The sequence below is a fragment of the Thamnophis sirtalis genome, unplaced genomic scaffold, assembly GCF_051295495.1.
Source record: "Thamnophis sirtalis isolate CommonGarterSnake01/CBP01778 unplaced genomic scaffold, rThaSir2_p1.2 scaffold_2, whole genome shotgun sequence".
Lineage (NCBI taxonomy): Eukaryota > Metazoa > Chordata > Lepidosauria > Squamata > Natricidae > Thamnophis > Thamnophis sirtalis.
Window position 1 is genome coordinate 85,861,516 of NW_028261382.1, and position 25,057 is coordinate 85,886,572.

Genomic DNA, 25,057 nt, shown 5'->3' on the forward strand with positions numbered 1-25,057 from the left:
TATATATATATATATATATATATATATATATATATATATATATATATATATATATATATATATATATATATATATATATATATATATATATATATATATATATATATATATATATATATATATATATATATATATATATATATATATATATATATATATATACTTAAAGTCACAACCCCTGGTATGCCCAAGTGTGGGAGGAAGGTCACACTTCCACTCTCTGTCATTAGGCTCGTCACAAGAGTCCATCCAGACAGAAACCCAATATTTTTACTGTTGCCTTTGTTATAACAAAGGCAACAGTAAAAATATTGGGTTTCTGTCTGGATGGACTCTTGTGACGAGCCTAATGACAGAGAGTGGAAGTGTGACCTTCCTCCCACACTTGGGCATACCAGGGGTTGTGACTTTAAGTATATACCTCCCACCCTGGCTGGCTGATAAAAGGAGTCGTTCTCTGTAGCTCAAATGGTTAACTCCCTGCCTGGGAAGGCAATAGAGCACAGGTTCGAATCCCAGTAAGGATATGGCTAGCTGATGAGAGCTAAATAGCTTGAAATAGATCTATACTAGTCTTCCTTTATTTATTTATCAGCACAAATAAAAAACACACATATATATATATATATATATATATATATATATATATATATATATATATATATATATATATATATATATATATATATATATATATATATATATATATATATATATATATATATATATATATATTCAAATCAATTTTCAACTTAATCAATTTTTGTTCTGGTTCTAGTTATGTCTCTTATTCTATTCTTTAAGAGGTCTTTTACTTCTTAAATAGAACTGGAAAGAAATTTGAGATTTTCATACAGCAGATCCCTTTCGTAAAATATTAAAACTGCAAATAAACAGTCATGGCAACACTTTGATAAAACTGCTGGGTTGTGCCCCAAATGTGTGTCAGTACTTGATGGGCTCCATTATTTCACTGAGTTTACATGGGGAAGCAACAGCTGTGGGCCTCTGGATAAAGGCTAGTCTGCTTCTCCCCATTGCAAGAATCTTACACTGTGCTATAAAGCAGCGGCCCCCAACCTTTTGGGCTCCAGGGACTGGTTTCATGGAGAAAGATGTTTCCATGGACCAGAGGGGGTGTGGTTGTGCATACTGCCTGCATCCCGTGGATGGGGCTTCGCTTGTTTGTGCTGCCCAGTTGCTGGCATGCTGAGGACCAGTGCCAGACCATGGACGGGGGGTTGGGGACTCCTGCTGTAAAGAACATAAAGTAGAATGGAGTTTAAAAAAAAGGTTAACATACCAAGGAATGTTAAAGATTCAGGCAGGTAATGTTCTTAGCTTGTTCCCTATTCTATAGTCAGCCTGAGATGTACAATTTGTTCACCTCAACTTTCCATTCAGCAGGGATTTAGTGTTCCAACCAACCCCAGAAAGAAAGCTGAGCCTTTATATCCAAAGAAGAAAGAGAAAGTTGTTTGTTGTGTGTGTTTGAAAAATAAATGATGCAAACGTGACTGCTCTTAGAGCCTGCTTAAAGCAAGGGGTTCCTGGTGGATCCTAAAACTAGGAGAACATGCCTCCACATACTACAGTGAATAGATACCACTACCTGGTCCAGAAGAGGCGGAGTAGGCTTTAGGAATGTCTTTAGAGCGTCCCTGGCCTGCAGTCCTCACAAACCTGACAGGCTGATCCTAATCGCCAAAATTCACTGTGTACGTCTCTGCTGTGGTCATGGGGAAGGCAGTGCCAGTCATCTCCGCCTCGGTTACTTCCTCTGTTACTGTCTCCCATTCCGTCACCGTCTCGGTGTAGACATCAGCATCCCAAGAAGTGGCGGATTCTGCTATGGGAGGCTCTTGACTCCACGGTGGGAGCGTGGTGCTGCTGAACCAGAAGGGAAAGGAAGAACTTGGAGGAAGGGTGGTGGGAGTGCTTGTGCTGGCTTTCCGCAGCCGTTCGAGCATCTTCTGGCGCAAGCGAGCTCTCTGGCGCATCCTCATCCTCCAGCGCATGCGCTCCTTAGGTGTCATGGGCCGTCCCAGCATGGGCCTCCCAAGAGGGTGGTTGCCGTTCATGGCTATGATCTCTCGGATGCGTTTCCAGTTGGACCTTGACAAGATGAAGTTGCACTGGGTGGCTCCGATGTCATAAAAGACGCTGCAGGTTTTGGCACTCGGGTTGTAGCCTTCGGCCTTGGCTATAACACGGTATTCGCCAGGATTCAGGATGCGCCAGTAATCTCCTCCACTTGCTGGAACACAAGAGAGCAATATCTGATGAGCCACGGTGGCACAATAGTTAGACTGCAGTATCAGGATAATTCTGCCTATGACATCCTGCCTACTGTCAGCAGTTTGGCAGTTTGAGTTGCACCAACCCAAAGTTGACTTGGCCTTCCATCCTTCTGAGGTCAGTAAAATGACCCAGAATATTGGGGGGAATATGCTGACTTTGTTAAAATGCTTAAAACTGTAAAGCATTGTGAAGTGGTATATAAGTCTAAGTGCTATTGCTATGATGCTGAAACTGATTGCAGTTAAGGAAATGTGTTCCAGTATTTGAAGAGAAGTCAACCTATTTTCCAAAGCACCAGAAGACAAGAGAAGAAACAAGGGAAACATAAAGAAGGAAAGAAGTAAACTAGAACTAAGGAAGATTTTTTAAAACTATCAATGGTACAGTTTGCTCCATCCCTGGAGGCTTTTTGTCTGAAATAGAGCCGAGGTGGCGCAGTGGTTAAATGCAGCACTGCAGGCTACTTCACTGACTGCAGTTCAGCAGTTTGGCTGTTCAAATCTCACCGGCTCAGGGTTGACTCAGCCTTCCATCCTTCCGAGGTGGGTAAAATGAGGACCCGGATTGTTGTTGGGGGCAATATGCTGACTCTGTAAACCGCTTAGAGAGGGCTGAAAGCCCTATGAAGTGGTATATAAGTCTAACTGCTATTGCTATTGCTATTGAAATGGTATAAGGCAGTGGTTCTCAACCTTCCCAATGCTGCGACCCTTTAATACAGTTCCTCATGTGGTGACCCCCAACCATAAAATTGGTGTCTCGGTTCCTAAGACCATCGAAAACGTGTTTTCCGATGGTCTTAGGTGACGCCTGTGAAAGGGTCGTTCGACCCCCCCAAAAGGGGTCCTGACCCACAGGTTGAGAACCACTGCTATAAGGCCTCCTGCTTGAGCATGGAGTTGAACTAGAAGATCTCCAAGGTCCCTTCCCACTCTGTTGTTCTTTGTGTGTGTGGAAAAAAGGCACATGCTTTGCAAGCAAAAAGATCAAGGAGATGCCTGTGGTAAGAAGGCTCAGTGAAAGGACTTGTATATTTGCCTTCACTATTGTAGGCATACCTGTTTGCACATCATGTTTGATCCCCATCACAGAAATGGATGCATTTGCAATGGCATCTCCTTGTTGATCTGTCACTGTGCCCTTAATACCACGATGTACCTGTAAGACAATGTCCTTAGAGTAAGAGAATTATATATTTTTATTTTAAATTGTTTAGAGGTTGCCTTTCCTGTGCTCATCCACCTCACGCCTCCAGGACACACTTCGGAAAAGTCCATTAAACTATTATGAAAAGTCGGGTGCCTGCTAGGAACTCTGATGGTTCATGCAGGTATTCCAAGTTAGTTCATTAGACGTATTTTGCATTATACGCAAGCGGGGAAAAAATTGTTCTGGTAATCAGCACCAAAATGCTTGAGGGTTCTCTGAGCAAGAACCATAAAGAAACTAACTCTGTAAACACTGTCCAACCATCCAATATTTCTGCTGTCCTTGTGTAGCAGACAACAGAAGAACTAAGCGAGCTTTCTATGGCCTAGAGCGGTCCTGGCTGAACCGCTCCTTCCTGGTCTCGCTGCCTCTGGAGTCTTCGTGGATCCGTCCAAATCCTTCCCTCTTCTCCTCCGGACGGCAGCGGCTCGCGAGGCTTGGCTTTTGCCCCCCCCCCCTCCACTGGGTGCCGGTGGTACGGGGCTTGCAAGGCTGTGACGAGCGCGGCTCGCCCGTAGGCAGGCAGAAAAAGGGCGCGAACGAGGTAGGAGAGCCGAAAAGTTTAAAAAAAACAGCTAAAAATCCTAGGGAAATCTGTAAAAGGTAAAAAGGACTACAAAAAAATAATAAAAATAATAAAATCCTGGAGAGTCACTGAATAGCTCCTGTTAGGCCGAAGACTGAGGTTAATCTGGGGAGTCACCAGGAGGAACAGAGGGAGTGTCCTCAGATTTACCTCAGTCTCCAGGCAATTGGGCCATAACAATACCCATTCAGTGACTCCTCCCACACCACCCTCGAGACATGCAGTTCAGGTAGGACCAACTGACACTTTCCATGCTCCAGTGAGGTACATAAAAACAATGTAATTTACTAGCACTGATTTACTAGGCACTAATCTTGAACTAGAGATACTTAGATTTAAATCCCCGTCCAGCCAAACAGTTTATTAAGTGACTTGAGGCCAGTCAAGTAGCTCAAGATAATAAGCTCATTGTCTTATTGATGGGAAGGTAAGTAGAGACTCTGCTCTAGACACCACCTTGAACTCCAAAGAAAAGATGGCTTATAAATGTAATTTTAAAATGCATTAATAATTTCCCTCCATGAAAATTACTACTTGGAGACAACACATGAAAAGTACAACTGTTTTCCATCTACCCTATCCAGCCAACGGTGTGGATGAATAAGTTGTTCTCTTCATGACTTGGTGAAGGACACTCACCTTCTAGATGCAAATAGAAAGGACAGTGTATTACTGGTTTAATCCTTACTGACTGGCCCAGCCTAGCTGAAAAGATTTGTTCACTGCCACTCGGTGAACCAACTGCATCTCACCTGCTCCATGAAGGTCAGCAGAGATTCCTTGTTGTTTTCCCACTCCTGTGGAAGTTCACTTTCATGAGGAAATTTGTCACACCCAGGATAGATGGAGAGCTCCAAGCAGTTGGAGTGTAGGTAGCTGAAATCGTTCAGGGCTGAAAGAATTAGCAGGAAAAGGACATCATCACCTTCCATTCTCCACCTAAGGCCTTAATTCCCTTGACAAATTCACTTCTACAAGTTGTGCAAAGATTACAAAGTCAGAGGATGAAGCGAAATTTAGAAAACCTGATCGACGTTTAAACCCTCGAAGGGTGAATTTCATGAGAAACCAAACTTCACGAGAGAACTGCTTAAACAATAAAGATCTCCTATTTTGCCTCATTTCCTATTGGAAATGCCGACCCAGGAATCTGATCTAAACCTAGTGCAACCGCTTCAAATGCACTGTCACACACACACACACACACACACACACACACCACACAGAGACCTATACAAGATCACAGTTCTGAAATCTCCTTATCTCATGTCTTTAAATTCTTCGGCTTGCTATTTCCTCCTTCCTTTTTGTGTTCTGCAAAATGGGAAGATATTTTGAACCAAAAAGATCAATGTTGTAATGAAAAGATATAGAATGCCTCTCCCATCCTCTATGCAAGTTCAGAATCAAGCAGGAGAGGACCACAAAGGCATTAGACAAAAAAAAGTTGAAAGCAAAAAGAGGCAGGAGAACTTGAAAGAATGAAATGTGTACATCCACATGTAGCTGTGGATTATCAATACTGGCACTCGGGGGTGGGTTCCTGCCAGTTCTAACCTCTTCTATAGAAGAGGTTCCACAAATCTACCGTGCCGTTTAGAACCGGTTCCAGCTCCCTCCCCCCGCCCATCCACCCATCATCAAGATGAAGAGCGAGAGGAGGAATTCTGGGAGTTGAAGTCCACAAGTCTTAAAACTGTCAAGTTTGAACATCCCTGGGGTTATTTTTCTAAAGGGTTAGGGGTGCGAGGGTCTTGTAACTTGACAGCTTTAAGACTTGCGTGCTTCAAATGCCAACATTTTGGTTGCTACGCAAGAGCGTTGTTAAGTGAGTCGCCATATTTTACAAGTTGGCCACGCCTATCCAGTCACATGGCCGGCAAGCCACTCCCACCCAGTCACATGGCCAGCAAGCCACTCCCACAAAGCAGGCCACATCTACAGTAGAGGTTCTGAAAAAATTTGAAACCCACCACTGGTGGCACTTCTCCTAATAGATCAGACTGTTGAGATTCCTTCTGCTTGCCTTTCCATGCTTCATACTTACTGCCTGCTTGCGGTTTCCACTTGGCCCCGTTGACAATCCCCATTCCGTTAGTCACATCTTGATCATGACAACCTCCACGAAATGTTTCCGTCATTGTGAGATGGGCCGATGCATAGGAAATGGCCAGCCAGCGGAAGATGGCATGGTCTGGGGTCTCTTTGGCTTCTGGGTTTTCCTCTTCATAGTCCTCCGGGGATGGTGGAGGACCTACTTCGTTCTCATTGATGGGCCGAGCCATGTTAAAAGGATAGGTAATGAGTTTCTCGCCCCCTTGGAAGTTGGCACCGAGCACAAAGGGGATCTTCTCCATCCAGGCTAGGATGGCCCTCACCTCAACTGCCACCTGGGAGAAAAAGGTTCCAAAGGAAAGTCATGGGTGCTGGAAATAATGTGATCATACACAATATTCCAATGAAAAATAAGTATATATTTTTTCTTGTAAGCCATGATTAAGATGCTTTTTTTTTCACTTTAAAAGTGAAGCTATGTAAGTTCTACTTCGGTTTCCATCTCAACTCTTGGCGACTTCAAAATCAGTTTAGTTTTCTTAGTAATAGCACAGAACCAATTTCTTCTAAAATGCTTTTTCAATGACTAGCCTAAAGCCCTTGGGTTATGTGGTGCTCTTAACCAAATCCTCAGAAGGTCCAACCCTGTTCAGCTTTTCTAAACTCAGCCAGCCCAAGCAGATGAAAACAAAGAAAAAAGGTCGGGTCAGCCTTTTTAACTGATGGAAGCTTGTTAAAGAGAGTTCCAACTTAGAAGTAAGAAGAATTTTTTCTGACAGGGACAACAATTAATAAACGGAATAGCTTCAACAGCTTTTAACAGAGTTGTGGGTGTTCCATCACTGGAGATGTTCAAAAATGGACTGGACAACTATTTGACCAGGGTGGTATAAGATCTCCTGCCTTAAGCAGGTAGTTGAACTAGAAGACCTCTGAAGTTCCTTCCAGCCCAGAGGTGGGTTCCTACCAGTTCGCACCTATTTGGTAGAACCGGTTCGTCAAATCTACCGAACCGGTTAGAAGAGGTTCCACCAGTGGACCCGGAAAGCAGGCCACACCTACAGAAGAGGTTCCAAAAATTTTTGAAACCCACCACTGGTCCTTGGATATGATTATCCTACACTATCATGCTCATATTTATAAAACTCAGTGCCTCTGTGAAAGGTAAGGATGACTACAGCGTTTGTGGTGCAATTAGAACATTGCGTGTGTTGAAGTTGTTTTAACGCAAACCAAAGATGCCTTTTAAAAAACCAGTTTACATCATATTCTTATGCATGCCAGTGCTGTGTGTGAGGTAATTTAAGGTGGTTCTGACAAGTGTCGTCGGCATCTTCATATCCGGTCTCATGGGCGGCAGGCCACTCCCATCCGGTCATATGGGCGGCAAGCCACTCCCACAAAGGAGGCCACACCCACAGAGTAGGTTTGAACAATTTTTGAAACCCACCACTGTTCCAGCCCCATGAGTATGGGGTTTAAACTTTTAAACTATATACTATGTTTCTTGAACTGGATTATTTCTGGCTTTAAAAACTCCCACACATGTTTTAAGGGCTGGTGGGTTTTTCCTGCCCCAGATGCTCACCCATCTTCTTCCATCTGTGTACTTACTGTAGCATCTTCTGCAAGGTAGTGATCAGGAATTGGCATGTGGTGGTTGGGGACTCTGTGTGGTACCCATTTTCTCTCCTCTGCAGCCCAGAGGATGCTGTTGAGATCAGGGAAGTTCTCAAAGAGATCAAAGCCTTCTTCATTCCAATGTCCCAGAGCCCAATGCCCTAATTCTGAGCCCTGAAAAGAGGATGATGATGATGATAATGTTATCCATTCAATTGTGTCCCACTCTTGGTGATTGTATGAGCCAAGTCTTCCAATCTTACACTACATCTTTGAGTTTTTCTATGTTCTGGCTGGTGTCAGCTTTGATGGTATCCAGCCACCATGTTTTTTGGCAGCCTGGTTTCCTTTTACTGCTAACTCTTCCAAATATAATTGCTTTCTCCAGTGAATTACCGCACATAACATGGCCAAAATGCGGGGAAGAGAGGATATGCTTGCATAATCATATTCATGGCTAGACCTTACATTTATTTTTATTGGGTTTTTTTTTTGTTGCTTTCTGAGACAGCCTCAATCACAAGTAGGCCTCCTTATTTTTGCTCCCTGTGGTGACGATGCCAAAACAGCTGTCTAGGAACTGTTAAGGTGCGTATAAAACTAACTCGGCAGTTGTATATAAACACTAATTTCAAATTTGCAAGGCTGAAAATTGCTTGGATGCTTTGTGCTCAACTTGTGCAGAAGACCTAATTCTGAAATGGCTCAATCAGCCAATTTTTTTTTTTCTAGTAAAGAAAGCGAGGCGCAGCTGTGCAAAGCCAAGGCAGATCTTAGGGTGCATGAATTTTAAAAGTTAGCAATTTAAAGATGTTATCAATTTTCGATTCTTTTTTCAAATATATTTTAGACTGTTTTTGTTAAAGATTTATACCGTGTATGGGTTCTGGGAAGTCAGGGGAGGGAAGGCTGGGGAGGGTTGAAGGGGAGGGTGGGAGGGAGGGAGGGATGTATCTTAGGCTTGACAAGGGGTGTTAGATTTTAAAGTAATATGATTGCACATGTATGATGAGCCAAGGTGGCGCAGTGGTTAAATGCAGCACTGCAGGCTACTGCTAGATCAGCAGGTCAGCGGTTCAAATCTCACCGGCTCAGGGTTGACTCAGCCTTCCATCCTTCCGAGGTGGGTAAAATGAGGACCCAGATTGTTGGGGGCAATATGCTGACTCTCTGTAAACCGCTTAGAGAGGCCTGAAAGGCCTATGAAGCGGTATATAAGTCTACTGCTATTGCTATTGCTATACTGTCTTCTCTTATTTTTTCTTTAAAACTAAGATATGTTAAGTATATTGATACGGAAGCATAAATACCATCAACATAGAATGGAGTTTGCTCAGAAGCTGTAATACACCAAGTGAATGAGAGGAAGAGTGGGAAGCAGAGGAGAGAAGAAAGGTAGGAAGAGAGGGATAGGAGAGAGGGTAAGGGGGGAAGATGAGGAGAATAAGGAGGAGTGGAATGAAGAGAGAGGAGAAGGAGAAAGAAAGGGGAAGTAGAGTAGGAAAGGATGATGGAGGGAAGAAAGGAGGTAGGAGAGAGGCAGAAGAAAGAGGTGTATGGAGAGCAGAAGAGCTAATAATGGGTTTTTATCTTTCTGGGTATTGATGGCAAGAGGAATTGATGTAATTATTACTTAATACAATATGATATTGTCTATGTAATAGTATACACGTGATTTATATGTTATGAAAATGGAAAATAAAAAAAAATATTTTGGGGAAAAAAAGTTAGCAACTGGTGCATTTCCATCTTTTTTTCTTTTTGAAATAGCCTCAACTCTTCCAGCTTGGGGTTCCCTCCATCTCTTTTTGGAGCTCAGTCTACCGAATCAGACTCACCATTTGGCTGGCAATCTCGTAGCCATCGGGATTGAGCGACGGGACAAGGTGGATGCGGGTTTCCGTCACCAGGTTCCGGATGCGTGGATTTCCGTCCTTGAACTCCTTGCATATAAACTGCATCAGCATAAGCAGCAGCTCCCGACCCAACACCTCATTGCCGTGGATGCCGGCTGTATAGCGGAATTCTGGCTCTCCTATAATAATCCAAAATGGAAAGTTTGTTGATACTCCATTAAAACAGGCAACAAACAGTCCATATTTACGTCAATACCCATCATTGAATTGAATTGAATTTATTGCACTTATATGCCGCCCTTTTCCCCGGAGGGGACTCAGGGTGGCTCACAATCCAAGTCAGGGAAGGGGATACAGATAAGGGATAAAAAGACAAACAAAACAATACACAATTTAAAAGCATACAACAACCATACCATTCGGGGGGGGGGGGAAGCTCTTTAGCCCCAGGCCTGTCGGAACAGCCAGGTTTTAAGGGCTTTGCGGAAGGCCTGGAGGGTGGTGAGGGTTCGAATCTCCACGGGGAGCTCGTTCCAGAGGGTCGGAGCAGCCACAGAGAAGGCTCTCCTCCGGATAGTCGCCAGCCGGCATTGGCCGGCGGATGGAATTTGGAGGAGGCCTAATCTGTGGGATCTAATCGGTCTATTGGAGGTAATTGGCAGCAGGCGGTCTCTCAAGTTGCTATCATGCTATTCCCTTCCCCTGGAAGCCACTTTATGCAAAAGGCAGAAAGAAAGTAGAGGGCAAAAGAAAATTAGAAGCACATTTTAGAAGGTAATGAAAATCCACTACTTGATCTATTTATGTTCTTTTCTTTTTATGACATTGTACTCCCTTTATTTGGAGTGGAGTTGGGGCAACCGAACGAAGCTAAGTGTTTACTGGCTGGATGCCCTTCCGGATGCCTATGTGGAGTTCACAGCAGATACTTTCTCTTTGTGTCCTGATAGAGAAACCTCTGCCACTGCCTAGGATTGAACTCTCAACCTTCTGAGTGGGAGGTGAGTGTCTTCACCTCTAGGGCACCATGCAAAAAAGATCGTATAATTGAATGCTATTAGCACTTAACAATCACCCTGCTGATAATAATAATAAGTAAAATGTGTATGTCGTATCGTGCATGTATCTATGTCTGTTTGATCTGTGGCTGTACCCAGATTCTTCTCTTGAACTAAGACGAAAAGATCTGTGATCCCATCTGCAGAATGTTTTGGGATGTCTGCGTCTTTGGCAGTGGGATACTTACCCAGTTCATGTTCTCCTGGGTTGTCGGATATCTCCATAGCGTAGATCTTAAGTCCTCGAACGCTTTTGCCAATATTGTAGATGCGGGTGATGGTAGGACATTCTTCATTCACTACCTTCATAAGCTGCAGGGAAGGAAAACAATGATACTTCCAGCCAGAAAATTGAAGATAGAGATGGGATTAGAAGTGGGTTCACGGAAGCTTTTGAAGCATTCACATCCTGCAACTGGTGCTGAGCTCCATCCAAGGAGAAATCATAAGGACATACAATCCATCCCCAGACACGCTGTTGTGCTCAAGTTGAAATTGAAACTGTAGTGGATATACAGCATTACCTGCTACTCTTTACCTCTTTATCTCTAACCTGCCTAAATCCTGTCTTCAAAGTAGCATTTCTTGAAGAGTAAAGATCTTTTTCAACATGCTTATTTACCTGTCTCATATCCTTGTAGCTGTGGTGGCGAAAGTCCAGGTTGTCCACTGATCTCATCACTTCATTTTGCAAACTGTAATAACTGTGGATGCCTGCAAAAAGAGAGGGGGAGAAAGAAGGGAAGAACAGATTAAACATGGCAGGAACTTTAATACCAAATCTTCTCTCTCTGATACCAAACCAATAGCTGCTTATTACCCAGTCAGAATTTTAGCTCAGACCAGTTTTGTTAACAGTAGACCCCCCCTAAGAGCTTGGTCTTTCCCATCATCTTCCACAAATTACCTTTTTTTTAAAAAAAACTGGAGAAGAGACCAAAGACCACTGTTTCTTCCATACTTACTGGAGAGGGGACAGCCCAGAACTTCCAATCTCATACAGAGGCTACCATTCCACGTCAATGGATAGAGCCGAATATAACGAGCCACTTTGGGTTCTGGGAATTCGGTCATCACAGGAGTGTCTCTGTCAACGTTTCCATAAAAAAGCTAGAAAAGGGAGAAGGGGAAACAGGAAAAGCTTTTTTCTTTCTTTCTTTCTTTCTTTCTTTCTTTCTTTCTTTCTTTCTTTCTTTCTTTCTTTCTATCTATCTATCTATCTATCTATCTATCTATCTATCTATCATCTGTCTGTCTGTCTGTCTGTCTGTCTGTCTGTCTGTCTATCTTTCTTTCTTTTTTTGACAGTCAAAAAGATCCGGCTATTATATAACTATCCTTGAGCCTCTCATTTTATTTTTCTTCAAGATCTTTCTGACGTACTTTAGCACTGTAGAGTCCTTTGGGCATATGCCCATTAAAAGAAGTTTTTTTTTAAAAAAAAAAAATCTGCCACACTTTTAGTTTCAATTGGTGCTCCCTTGAACAATTTTTTTAAAATAGTTTTGATTGTCCTATGAGTTTGCACCATCAAGTCTGATCATTTTCTCTGCAGTCCTCTGGAAATTAATCTTGAAATTGATAGACAGATTTGCAAGCAAAGGAATTACCAAAGTAAAATGTGACTATGGTCCTTAGATTTCCTCAACCCCTTGAATTCAACAGCACAGGTACATTTCCTGGCTAATCAGGATAAAGGTTTTAGTACCCCAGGGCTGACTTTTTCTACTTAGCATCCTTCAGATTGTTGGGATAAGAACCTCCATAATTCCCAGCCAGCAGAGTCACTGCCGGTTTTGGGAATTGCGGTTTCAGGACCCTGTCAGATCAGGTGAGGTGTGAGTAAAAGAACGTTGTTAAAAGATAAATCACTTCACATCAGGCACCAGAAAGATTTTCCAAGATCCAGTACATACCATTTCTTCATAACCATTACTGTACATGAGCCAGTTCTGGCTATCGTTGCTAAAGCCAATGTAGAAAGTGGTGATAAAGTCCTCACTAGGATAGACAAAAGAGAAAGTGAAAGGCTGATCAGTGGGAGCTAGGAAACTGATTGGCGGCAACATCAGTGGCCTCGTCTCTCTCCCCCTTTTAAGAAAACCAGAATTCTAGTCTTGATGATGAGAATATATGGGAGTGATCTTTGGTAAGGCCGGGAGATGGTCTAGAAAACTTCCACTAATCAGGAACTGGAATGCCCCAATATAGTAATAATTATACAATAAACAATTATAATTTTTACTTAATACTATACCCATCAGGGGTGGGTTTCAACCGGTTCGCGGCGGTCCCTGCGAACCGGTTGGTCGGCGAACCCGGAAGTAAGTAACTTCCAGGAACGGCGAATGGCGCACCCGCCCGCCCGCGGTCCTTACCCGGTTTTGACGAGTTCTGCGCTTCCACGCATGCGCAGGACGCATACAGCGCCTGCGCGATCCTCCAGGAGCAGCTGGAGCATCACACAGACGCTAGTACGCATGCGTGCACCGTGCGCGTGCACGAGGACGCCGCCAGCCCCGTTCCAACCAAACTGGTTGGAACGGGGTGAGAAACCCACTCCTGATACCCATCATATAGAATTCATTTTCTTCTTTAGTTGCAGAATTTTAGAGCATGCAGAGATCCAATGCAGAGCCAGCAATATATTGTGGTCCACTTTTCCCATCTACATCCATTTATTTCATCGATTCAACTGCCTCCAAGACCCCACACCAGTGGTGGGTTCCTACCGGTTTGGACCGGTTTGGCTGAACTGGTAGTAGCTTGGCGGCCTGGGTGGCAGAGACCCAGGCCTGCCACACCCCTGCACTGGTGGCACCATAGGTTGCCGCTATCTCGTTTGTTGCTTCTGCGCATGCACAGAGCAATTTTAGTTGTGCAGGCATGCGCAGTGTGGATCAAGCGCGCACGGCGCGTCCCGGAACAAACCGGCAGTAGTCTCTGCCGGAACCCACCCCTGTTCCACACCTACAGCAAACTTGCCCAGACTCTCACATACTGGAGCAGAGAATCCCGGCCTTGGGTGATGACTCCTGTGAACTTGGTAATTCGTCTTGTATCCACCTGGATCCACTGTATGCTACTGTCATCTTCTGCACACCATGCGCCATCAAAATAATCATTCTCATTGGCTCCAGCCTGGAGGGGGAAAACGTAATAAGGAAAGCACAGAAATACATCTTTAAATCAGCATTGAAATGATTTAAAGCAGGCAAAGCCTGCAAATTGTTCAACTTTCTGGAAAAAAAGGTGTGCTTTAACAGATTAAAAGATTAACAGAGTTGGAAGGGGCTTTGTCGATCATCTAGTTCAACCCAAGCAGGAGACCCTACCCCACTTCTGACAGATGGCAGTCCAGTCTCTTTTTGAAAGCCTCCTGTGATGCTCTCACAACCTCCGAAGGCAACTTGTGTTCCATTGGTTGATTGTTCTCATTGTCAGAAAAATTCTCCTTATAATGGATTATAATATATACAATGTAATATATTAGATTATAATTATAATGGCTATGATGGATGGAAACTGATCAAGGAGAGATTCAAACTAGAAATAGGGAGAACTTTTCTGACAGAACAATCAACCCATGGAACAGAAGTTGCCTTCGGAAGTTGTGGGAGCTTCATCACTGGAAGCTTTAAAGAAGAGACTAGACTGTTATCTGTCAGAAATGGTGTAGGGTCTCCTGCTTGGGGGGGGGGGGGTTTGGACTAGATGACCTACAAGGTCCCTTCCAACTCTGTTAATCTGTTAATCTGTCTGGCTTGGTTGAGTTTCACTGATCCGCTAATCTAGTCACTGTGTTGAATGAAGTGGGTAATTGCCAATACACAGAATTTCTGGGAGTTTGGCAACAAATAAATTTAAATTATTGATGGTCACCCAATCAGCTAGATGTTTAAACTAGTTTTGACATTTTGTTCACCTTTTTGCCCCTGCCCAAGGATCTAGGGTAGGCCGATGTTGTTTAAAAATATTTAATAATATCATTGAAGGATGCAAGCTAGTAAAACTGCCTTTTGCAATTGACTGGTGATGATTTTGTCAATGCCGATGAAGTTCAAGTGGTGCTCTAAATGTTTTGGAATTGCAACCAAAGATAGTACTACTGGTACTATCTTTGCTTTCTTCTGCCATAGATATTCTACTTCTATTCTTACTATCTTTACTTTCTTCTGCCATAGGTATTCTACTTCTATTCTACTTCTATTTTGTGATTTTTCTCCATTATTTCTCTTCTGCTTTCTCCAGGTTTTACAATGTCTACAATTCAGGCTTTTGATTTATATATTAATATTATTTCAGAGACATATATTCACTACATGAGATATTAATTCCAGGGAATACCTGCATATTGAGACGTCCACGATGAGCTCCTAAACCATGTCGCAGCATGGAAGAAGACAAGATCTGATCATCCTCAATTCGATGAGATTCCATTCCAATGGGAGGACATTCTGAAAATCCAAAGACATGGGCAGGTCACATCTGCAGGCATTTTGATAAGCAGCTGCTGCATCAGTTGTCCAAAGAAACTCTAAGAGCAACACTTAAGGAGCTAAAGACCTTCAATGGCAAAATACAGAATGGTTAGTGTTGTGGCCCAGCAGGAGCCGTTGGACCTGCCACCAGACTCCGACAGCAAGGGATCCTATGAGTCGGCTTTGGAGGATGTGGAGGACTCCGAGCAGGGCGCAGAGAGGCTGGTTGGCCACCAGGAGGCGCCTGAGCCTTGGACCAGTGTGGAGGAGACAAGGGAGTGTGATCCGGAGGTCAGCAGTGGGGAGGAGCCAAGGGAGTTGTTCCTAGATGCGCGGCACCGGAGAGCTAATAGGCGTAAGGAACAATTACGCAGTTACAGGAGGTAATTGCACTCAGCTGGTGGTAATTAGGCTCCTCTCCAAGACTATAAAAGGAATGCTTGTGCACACGCCCCTTTTGCAGAAGTCAACGCATTAACTAATGTTGGAGAACAGTATTGTGAGCTTGGCAGGCTGGATTGCTGCCAAGGCTGATCTGTGCTGGATTGCTGCCAAGGCTTGTCTGTGCCAGTTTGCTGCCAAGGACCTGTCTGTCTATTAATAAATTCGTAAAGTATATTTGGCTTGGAGTGCTTTGGTGTGAAACGAGGGGGGTCGGAACAGTTAGTATTTAACAAATAGGTACCATCAGTTGCATTGATGCATCTCTCACCCCTATGTACATAGTTCTTATCTTACAACCAGAGCTTTTGGGCCCTCTTATACTAAACAGAATCAAGGTGAGGTTACTTTGAGTCTCTTTCTCGCACTTCCTTCTTTCCCAGAATTGAGAAACCTATTTCTCATTTATTTTTTCTTAACGGTTCTTCTACCGACTCTTGCATTCCTTTGACAGCATGATCTCTGCACTCCTTTACACTTACTTATTTTCTCTTCTGGAGTCCACACATTTTCATCAGTTTCCCATTTTTTCCCTCCTGTTTTCTTTGGCTTCCCTGCATGCAAGGAGAAGTTTATTCAAGTAGGAAAGAAAGCAACCTAGCAAATAAAAGATAGTAATTGAGAAACTGATGCATAGAGGGGAGGCCCTGGATAGATAAATGTTAGAGGTATCTTTCTCCCATCTTCGGAAGTCCATGATGCTAAGTTCACTTGTAGAAGCTGCTTGGCCGAGCCTAAGCATCAATTACTCTGCCTGAATATAACACCAAAGCAAATAATCTTTAAATTACAAGCTCAAGAAAATGCTTCTTTCTTCTTTCTGAAGCTTACCCACCTTTCTCCTTGAGTTTGTCCTCTGTCTCACCCTCCTCTTCCTCCTTGCTGCTGCCTCCTCCTTTCTTAGGCTTCTCTGATCCAGAGCAAAGACAAGAAGTGTTAATATTGGGCACTGAGATTCCCTACAGTGCAGATTCATTCTTTCTCAAGTTCTTGTTTGTTGGGGCAAATGTACAAATAAGGAAGATAAGTAAAGCAGTCTGGTGGAAGTGCAAAGCCAAAGTGGTGGCTTACAGTTGATGGAGAAGTGATGATCATGCAGCTGTGCTAATTCATAGAGGACATTATTGGGGCAGAGTTGCAGGGATGCCAATGTTGACTCCCTTCCTTGCTTGAAATCAGATAGGTTGGGAACTCAACTTGGGATCTGCCACATCTCGGGGTTCAACCAGTTCATCCAATTCACATTCCTTCCTAACAACAACCCCCTTCCTGCAGGCTCAGACCAACCCGGTTTCCATGTCCTCATTTGGTTTGAGTTTCCCCTCATCTATCTCCATCTCACCTTCATCTGTTTCGCTGGGGAATTTTTTGGGCTCCTGGGGAGGCAGTCCATAATCCACTACAGGGGGAAATGAAATCAGAAATGCAGTTAAAGGAGCATTCAGGGTCTCCATAGTTTCACCATCCTTTCAAACTGAGCCATTCGTTCATGATAGATATATTCACAGAGATTTTTTCAACATGGATTTTTTTCAGCATGATTCAAAGCTGTCTCCATAGCCTAGATGTTCTCCATCTATATATGGACTTTCCAGAACTCCTAGCTAGTCTATATATGGACTTTCCAGAACTCCTAGAAATATGGACTTTCCAGAACTCCTAGCCAACATGTTAGGAACTTTTGGAATGAGAATTTTCAACATATTTGTACACTATTATTTTGGATAAGGCTGATCTACAGTAAAGATCATGGTGCAGCAAACACATCTGGACTTGACCATTTCAGAAATTTATTGTGTATTTCTGAGAAGGCAGAAAAAAAGTGGAGCAAATAAATACTCCACTATATAATCATTAATTTAACTTTTCTTCAAATCCTAAAAGGTTTAAGTTATCCATGCCTTTCTCAAAGCTATCAGCTTATTCCATGACCAAGTAGCACAGCCCAGTATGAATAAAGAAGTTTAAAGCCTATACTGTAGTCACCTGACTGGTCTTCAGAATGTGGAGAAGGTGAAGAATATTGCCTTCTTCCACTCCATGGTCCCAGCAAAATCAGTTACAGAGGGAAATTTTGCCAGCAGGGAAAGAAATAAACACAACATTCTCTCTTGCAATTGCTCAGCTCTTCCATATTAATAGTTTCATAATAAACAAAGAAGTGTACATAAAAGAAAATTCTCGGGCTCCTTTCCAACTGGAGGTTCAAGAATACCAAAATGGATGTGCGTTTCTTGAAGACCAAGGTGACCCTTCAGATTTATCTCTTCTGACAAAGGTCCACTATAAACTTGCTGTGTTGGGAAGTCTGCTGGTGTACATTAAAGCAGCATCAGGACCCATTCCTAGCTGAAAGGGGACAGTCAACTGAGGAATGTCTCTGCATTGTTTCATCTATGCCATTCTTCCTCAACCTGGATGTGGCTCATGGGCAAGATAGCTGGGAAGAAGAAAATTGTAGCCCCACAAATCAGTCAAGCACCAATAGGGATAATTCTGCTCCAAGTCACAGGCTTGCCTAAGAACTCCAGTGATTGCTCAGGAACAAACATTAGAGGAATTGCAAAAGAACCTATGTGAAGGAGACTCATCTTGAGAGAAAGAAATTAACCATCAGAATAATTCTGATTCTGATTCTTTTATGACTCTTTCACAAAAGATATGAAATAGCACATACCATCTTCATAATCTGGCAGCTGTAACCCTCCATCATAGTGACTCTCAAAAGGAGGGGTGGGAGGTTCCATCACTTTCTCTGCTGAACAAAACAGAAACAGTAGTTGGATTCCAAAGAAGCAATAACTCTTTGGTTACAGGTCCTTTGGAAAAAGGCTGTCAACATCCAGCTTGAATAAAAGACCAGGATCATTTTCGTTGATGAAAAACCTACTGGTTTATTGAATAAATAACGTGATATTACTGAGGTAAAACTAACTCTGAATGTATCTAGCAGTAGTTCATAATATTAAACAATGCATTTCCCAACCCAACTCCCAGGATCCCAAATAGAGTATGTGAACAAGTTCCCTTATGATGGGAACCTTCTGCCTTTCTCTTCACACCTTGTTAATATGTCCTTGAAAAGTTTCCACATTTTCACAAGCCTTCTGTGGGACTGCAGGAGTTTAATTTCTCCAACTAACCCATTTATAATCAACACCTCCCCCACTTTCTATAATGACAAGTTGAAACGAATGAGGCACATAACTGCCAATGTTTCACTCTTGACAAAGGCATTTCTACAAGACCATGCTTGTGGATCTTTTTCTGCAACAAATTGTCCCAAGATTAAGTGATTAGAAGCACGAAACATGTGGCCAACAGACATAAAATTGGAGACAATGAAATGTCTTCTGCCTCTCCTGTAATTCATAGCAGGAGGAAGTGGGTGAAGATTCCCCCTTGGCCATTACACGAAGTTGATCGGGAAGAGGTTATCCAGTTAAGATTAGCTGTGCAAGCCAGAGCAATCTGAGTGTGTGCGCATGCCTGCACATCTTTGAGTCAGTGTTGATTCTTGGCAGTTGTGTGGACCAAGTCTTGCCAAGTTCTTGGCAAGATTTCAGAAGTGCTTTGCCACTGCTTCCTTCCCAGGGCTCCGAGAGAGTGCCTGGCCCAAGGACACGCAGATGGCCTTGTGCCTAAAGCAGGATGAGAGCTTTTGGATTCCCAGTTTCTAGCCTGGTGCCTTAATCACTGCACGAACCCGGTTCTCTACTAATCAGAAAGTTGAATCTTTTTTTTTCTGAAAAAAAAATTGGTAGGCTTCTGAGGTCACTGTTTTCCATTTGTGCATGAAACTAAATTCCTAAGTGTTTTAAGCTTTAATATGTACATAGATTGGGAGGGGGAAACTCTCCCAAAGGAAGTTGGAAGAAATAGGCTAAATTTCCCCCTAGAGTGGTGTTGCTGAACCTTGGCAACTTGGAGATGTATGGACTTCTCAGAACTGAAGAGAGTTGAATCCACACCTCTTAGACTTCTCAAGGTTGAGAAACATTGACCTCCAGCACCATGCCCACTATAACCCTCAGTGAGAAACAATAATAATAACAACAGTAATAATACATTATAACATGCACATTATACAAGGAGGTCTCGCAACCTCCTTGTATTTTCGAACCTTCTGGTAAGATGATAGGGAGCCCAAGGACTAGCAATAGCAATAGGACGTAGACTTATATAGTGCTTTACAGTGCTTTACAGCCCTCTCTAAGTGGTTTAGAGAGTCAACCAATTTCCCCCAACAATCTGGGTCCTGATTTTACCGAACTCAGAAGGATGGAAGGCTGAGTTCACCTTGAGCTTGGTAGGATTTGAATTGCCAAATTGCAGGCAGCTGGCAGGCAGCAGAAGTAGACTGCAGTACTGCACTCTAACCACTGTGCCACAGAGGAATACTTACTTGGTTTCTCTTCTGGTTCCAGCCTGGGTCTCTCAGGTTTCCTTTGCGGTGGTTTTTTGGGTTTTTTCTCACGCCGGACAAATTGATCTGTACGAAGAAAAAGGAGACTGTGAGATTGCAAGGAAGGAGATTCCATCCATGCATTTCACCCTACATCCTGTTTTGTCTTCTTAAAGCTATGGAAGGTCCCAGTGGTTTGTTTATTTATTTGTATCCTACCTTTATTATTTTTATAAATAAGTCAAGGTGGCAAACATATCCAAACACCGCTTCCTTCCCCTATTTTCCTTACAACAACCATCTTGGGCAGTGGGTTGGGCTGAATGACTGACTCAAGATCACCCAGCTCCCTTTCATGTCTAAGATGGAACTAAAACTCATAGTCTCCTGTTCTGACCCCCTCCTCCGTCCAGTAATGAATGCTGAGACAAGCTTAACTGGAATGTACTTTATTAGCAAGAAACCAAAACCTCGGTGGCTGAAAGCTAAGCATAACAAACAGATAAGGACCTTGACAGCAACTCAGACAACCCTGGGCAGCAATCCAGTCTGCCAAGCTAGTTACAAAAGTTCTCCAACGTTTAGTCATTGGGTTGACTTCTGCAAGAGGGGTGTGTGCACAAGCAGTCTTTTTATAGTCTGGAGAGGAGCCTAATGACCACCAGCTGAGTGCAATTACCTCCTGTACTTGCGTAACTGTTCCTGACACCTATTAGCTCTTCGATCCTGGGCATCCAGGAACAACTCACTACTGGCATCCGGATCACTCTCCCTTGTCTCCTCCCCACTGGTCCAAGGCTCAGGTGCCTCTTGGTGGCCAACCAGCCTCTCTGCGCCCCGCTTGGAGTCGGAACCCTGTCCAGGGCCCTCCACATCTTCTAGAGCCGACTCATAGGGCCCCTCACTGTCGGAGTCTGGTGGCAGCTCCAACGGCTCCTGCTGGGCCACAACAGTCTCCTATGTCAGCTGGCTTTCATGGCTAAGGCAGGATTTGAACTCCCAGTCTCTTGCTTTCTAGCGTGGTGCCTTAAACACTAGCCCAAACTGGCTCTCTCAGTTAGTGAGAGGGGACTGTTACATTGGATAAAATGAACCAGTGGTCTATCAGATCCGATGTCATAATTTGGGAGTCCTCCAGACACAGAGACCTCAGCATGCAGAACCTTCTAGAATGCTCTTGGAGGTTGGGAATCAAGGAGCATGACTTGAGGGAATCCAGACTGGGGAAGGTAGTCATCACTAATAAGACAGACGTTTGATGGCTAAATTGACCAGAGAGTTTTTGAGGTCTTATTGCAACAGATTTAAGGCCAACTGTCATGCTCGCACAACATGGAGAAAGTCAAGAACGGAACCAGATATTTTGGGCTCAGAACAATTGCAAATGTAGCTATCAAAACTGCAGAGAATCTAGTTTTTTCCAAATTCATCCATTGCAACTATTCAGTGTCGCCTGAATTACGAGATGGGCAGAAAATAAAATAAGAGAATTATTGTGAATCCATTCTGGAGCCCAGCACAGCTCCAGAAAAATCCTGCTTACAACTGCATCTCTTCACTTAGCCCCTTTTTGACAGGAGTGCTTGGAATAGCCCACTTTTGTCCACTCAGTCCTGGAGGGCCAGGGAAATGTACAAAACAAAGGGGGGAAAAGCCAAAACTACAGGAAGTGCCAATGAGAAATGAGCATATATAAAGTCGTAATTGTCTAACTGTGGGAAGTTATCATCCAGCCCTCTCCCAGAAAAATGAAATATCCTAGGAAATATTGAAAAGGCAGAATATTTCTCTGGATGTGAAAAGAAACATGTTTTAAAAGACAGAATAGTTGCCTATAGCTTTCTGCCCATCCCCAGCTAATGGGCCATTAAGATGGCCAGGCTAGCCCACTTTACATAATAAAGACTTCTCCTCACTGCAGCTGTAGGGGGAAGGGATATTACTCAACTCTCCACATAGAATCTGAGAACTCATTTATACCTGAGAACTCATCACAGCCTAGAGAGTAGCCCCCTGCATGGCTGACAACCAATCAGCCATGGGAGTCTGACAACCAATCAGAATACATTTCTTACACAGGAACAGGAAAGAGAGAGGTGGGACTGAACAGGGTATAAAAGCCTAGCAAGCCCCTTCCTCAGCCCTTCTCTCTTCTTCTCCATCAACATTGAACCATGTGATCACCCTTTCTGTACAGGGCTCAAGCCACGTGGCCCTGTCCAACAATAAACCATCTTTCCAAGCAGCCTCCATGTCTCCAGTGTCTTTTTCCCCACTTGGAGCTGAACCCAGAAGGACATTTCTTTCAACATAACTATATAGGACATAAATGCGGAGCTGAAAATATTCAAGTCCTGCGGCTTCCTAGTTCAGTGCCCGGCATAAAATAAGAAAATGCTTCTCCAGCCAAGTCTGATGCCGGGTAGCTCTGCATTTGTTTTGGCAAAATCTCTTCTCTCCTGTCAAACATTATTCAGAAAACGCTGGGCATTTTCCACTCATGTAGGCCAAAATAAAGCCAGAGCACATGCGGCGGAAATGAAGGGTAAGTCTGAAGGATGAGGGGGGGAGGGAAGATTTCTGTGGTGCTGAACTGCTTCCTTCTATGAATCTTGGCACAAATCTAAGCCAGATTCAAGGCCCTGCAGTATTGTAAGCATGATGATGATGATAATGATTATTATTATTATTACTACGCATCCATCATTTCTGCCACCACGCACAAAATGGGCAGACTGTTTCACAGCAGACCTCAAGCCAGGAACCCGCCTTCATTTCCAACTCACAGCATGGAGCTAAAATAGTTTTTCTGCAGCTCTGAAATGTTCTCTTTCTCTTTTTCTCAAACGCCTAAATGTGAGAAACAGTTTTCTTCTGAAATGTGGCTTGCGAGTTTCCAACACGCACAGAAACAGGCAACATAGGGCTCCCTTTAACCTTTCAAAAATTCAGCACCAGTGGACCATAAGCCACCCTTGATAGAAGATGATCATAAAAGGCAGTGTAGATTCTCACATAAAGAGCAGGACAGAACAGACCTGATTGGTCCAGTGAGGTGAGGCATAGACAACCAGCAATAGCAATTAGACTTATATACCGCTTCGCAGTGCTTTTACAGCCCTCTCTAAGTGGTTTACAGAGTCAGCATATTGCCCCCAAAATGGAGAATATGGGTAGCCCTTGACTTATAACCATTAATTTAGCAACTGTTAAAGTTACAACAGCAATGGAAAAAGTTATTTATCCTTGCACTTATGAGTGTTACAACTTCTCCAGGGTCACATGATCCAAATTCCAGCAAGTATTTATGACTTTGCAGCATCCCAGCATAATGTGGTTACGGTTTGCGACATTTTCAGGCAGCTTAAAGTCAATGGGAGAAGTTGGATTCCCTTAACAATTGTGTGAGTCCCTTAACAACTGCATTGATTCACTTAAGTGTGGCAAAAATGGTCATAAAAAGTGGGTGCGACTCATGTAAGAACTGTCTTGCTTAGCAATGGAAATTCTGGTCCTAATTGCCATCATAAGTTGAGGACTACCTGGAGATAATATAGAGCAAAGTTTCTCTACGTTGTCTAGGGAATTCTGGGAATTGAAGTCCACATGTCTTAAAGTTGCTAAGGTTGAGAAATATTGATGTAGGACAAAGTTCAAAATATATGAAATGCAGGTATGTAACCTGCAAAAATGATCAGAACTGGGGCCTCTTTTAGGAGGAAGTTAGATCACCCAAAGATTGTTCTATAGCAAAAACCATTGAAGCGGCAGAGCCTAGCAGACCCAGTCATAAAAATCACTGGCCACGCCCACCCAAAAAGGCAGCTTCTAATGAATCCATCAGAGGATCACTTCCTAACCTTAACCCAGAAAGATTCCAAAATTCCACTAAACCAAGTAATGAGATATTCGTTCTGTGGTCTAGTCAGGTTCTCTAGAAGCAGGGAGATATCTACAGAGCTTCTTAGCCATCCATGGTTCTCCCAAAGATGCTTTTTCAAGAGGCAACTGAACTGAACTGAACTGAAGAAGCTTCTTGGATGAGAAGCAAAAGTCTTCTAGAAAAAAACAAAGAAAGCCCAGTTGCCACTTGAAAAAACACCTTTGGGATAGAGTAGAGAGCCAAGGTGGCACAGTGGTTAGAGTGCAGCACTGCAGGCTACTTCTGCTGACTGCTGGCTGCCTGCAATTTGGCATTTCAAATCTCACCAAGCTCAAGGTTGACTCATCCTTCCATCCTTCCGAGATGGGTAAAATGAGGACCCAGATTGTTGGGGGCAATAAGCTAACTCTGTAAACTGCTTAGAGAGGGCTGTAAAAGCATTATGAAGGGGTATATGAACCGGTAAGTGTTATTGCTGTTGCTATTTCTGGAACAGCAAATTCTTGTAGACCCTACAGTACTAATTCAGCATAGCCTCCACCAATATCAACCAATGCTTAGCTCCCAAATTCCTAGCCATCATAGATAATATAGTTAGGATTCTGCGAGCTGGAAATCCCCACATCTGGAAAGCACTATATGGGGGAAGGCTGACATGACTGCTCAGCACGACCTCTCCAGGATATGATTAATCTTTTCCACTCATGGAGATGCTGGAAATTAAACCCAAGATCAGTTGCATAAACATATTTGTTCTACCACTCAGCCAAAAGGCTGAACTCTTAAGTAGAGGCTCTCCATAAATGCATTCCATATCAAAGCCAAGCATGGATTCTGTAAACTTGAATTAATTTTGCTGGTCGCAGGGCATCAAAAAAGGTTCCAAGGATACTCTGACCATGGAAATGTCATTAATCTTTCACATTATCTTTTTTTTGTCACAAGAAAGATCACCAGATGTTTCTACACAACCCAAGGAGCTTTGTGGCTAGGAAGACTAGGGAATTTTTGGCCATAGACAATAATTAAGAGTGTGGGAACATCTGTTCAGAGGTCCTACACTGCATACAACAACATCTGATCATGCCTGAATCAAAGAAACACAAAGATTCTGCTATCCTGAAGCCATGAACCCTTGCTACTCCTCCACCCACAATAGGAG

The 25,057-nt window shown here is 43.3% G+C and overlaps 1 protein-coding gene across 3 annotated transcripts in view; it reads right to left on the reverse strand.

Moving 5' to 3' along the window:
* Positions 1 to 734: 734 nt before the first annotated feature.
* The window catches only part of AEBP1 (AE binding protein 1), a 42,197-nt gene continuing 17,874 nt past the window's right edge, over positions 735 to 25,057 (reverse strand). For 2 of the 3 annotated variants that reach the window (XM_087706283.1, XM_087706281.1), the window contains exons 6-22: positions 20,013 to 20,099; positions 18,285 to 18,365; positions 16,950 to 17,006; positions 16,443 to 16,517; positions 16,090 to 16,161; positions 15,033 to 15,142; positions 13,687 to 13,826; positions 12,602 to 12,686; positions 11,651 to 11,795; positions 11,308 to 11,399; positions 10,874 to 10,997; positions 9,610 to 9,806; positions 7,766 to 7,945; positions 6,144 to 6,486; positions 4,849 to 4,988; positions 3,360 to 3,459; positions 735 to 2,257 (exon numbers count right to left, since the gene is read on the reverse strand). In XM_087706283.1, the coding sequence (XP_087562409.1) occupies positions 1,698 to 2,257; positions 3,360 to 3,459; positions 4,849 to 4,988; positions 6,144 to 6,486; positions 7,766 to 7,945; positions 9,610 to 9,806; positions 10,874 to 10,997; positions 11,308 to 11,399; positions 11,651 to 11,795; positions 12,602 to 12,686; positions 13,687 to 13,826; positions 15,033 to 15,142; positions 16,090 to 16,161; positions 16,443 to 16,517; positions 16,950 to 17,006; positions 18,285 to 18,365; positions 20,013 to 20,099 (2,588 nt within the window). In that variant the 3' untranslated portion in view covers positions 735 to 1,697. The remainder of the gene's footprint in view (positions 2,258 to 3,359; positions 3,460 to 4,848; positions 4,989 to 6,143; positions 6,487 to 7,765; positions 7,946 to 9,609; positions 9,807 to 10,873; positions 10,998 to 11,307; positions 11,400 to 11,650; positions 11,796 to 12,601; positions 12,687 to 13,686; positions 13,827 to 15,032; positions 15,143 to 16,089; positions 16,162 to 16,442; positions 16,518 to 16,949; positions 17,007 to 18,284; positions 18,366 to 20,012; positions 20,100 to 25,057) is intronic. The other variant, XM_087706282.1, reaches the window with a different exon arrangement.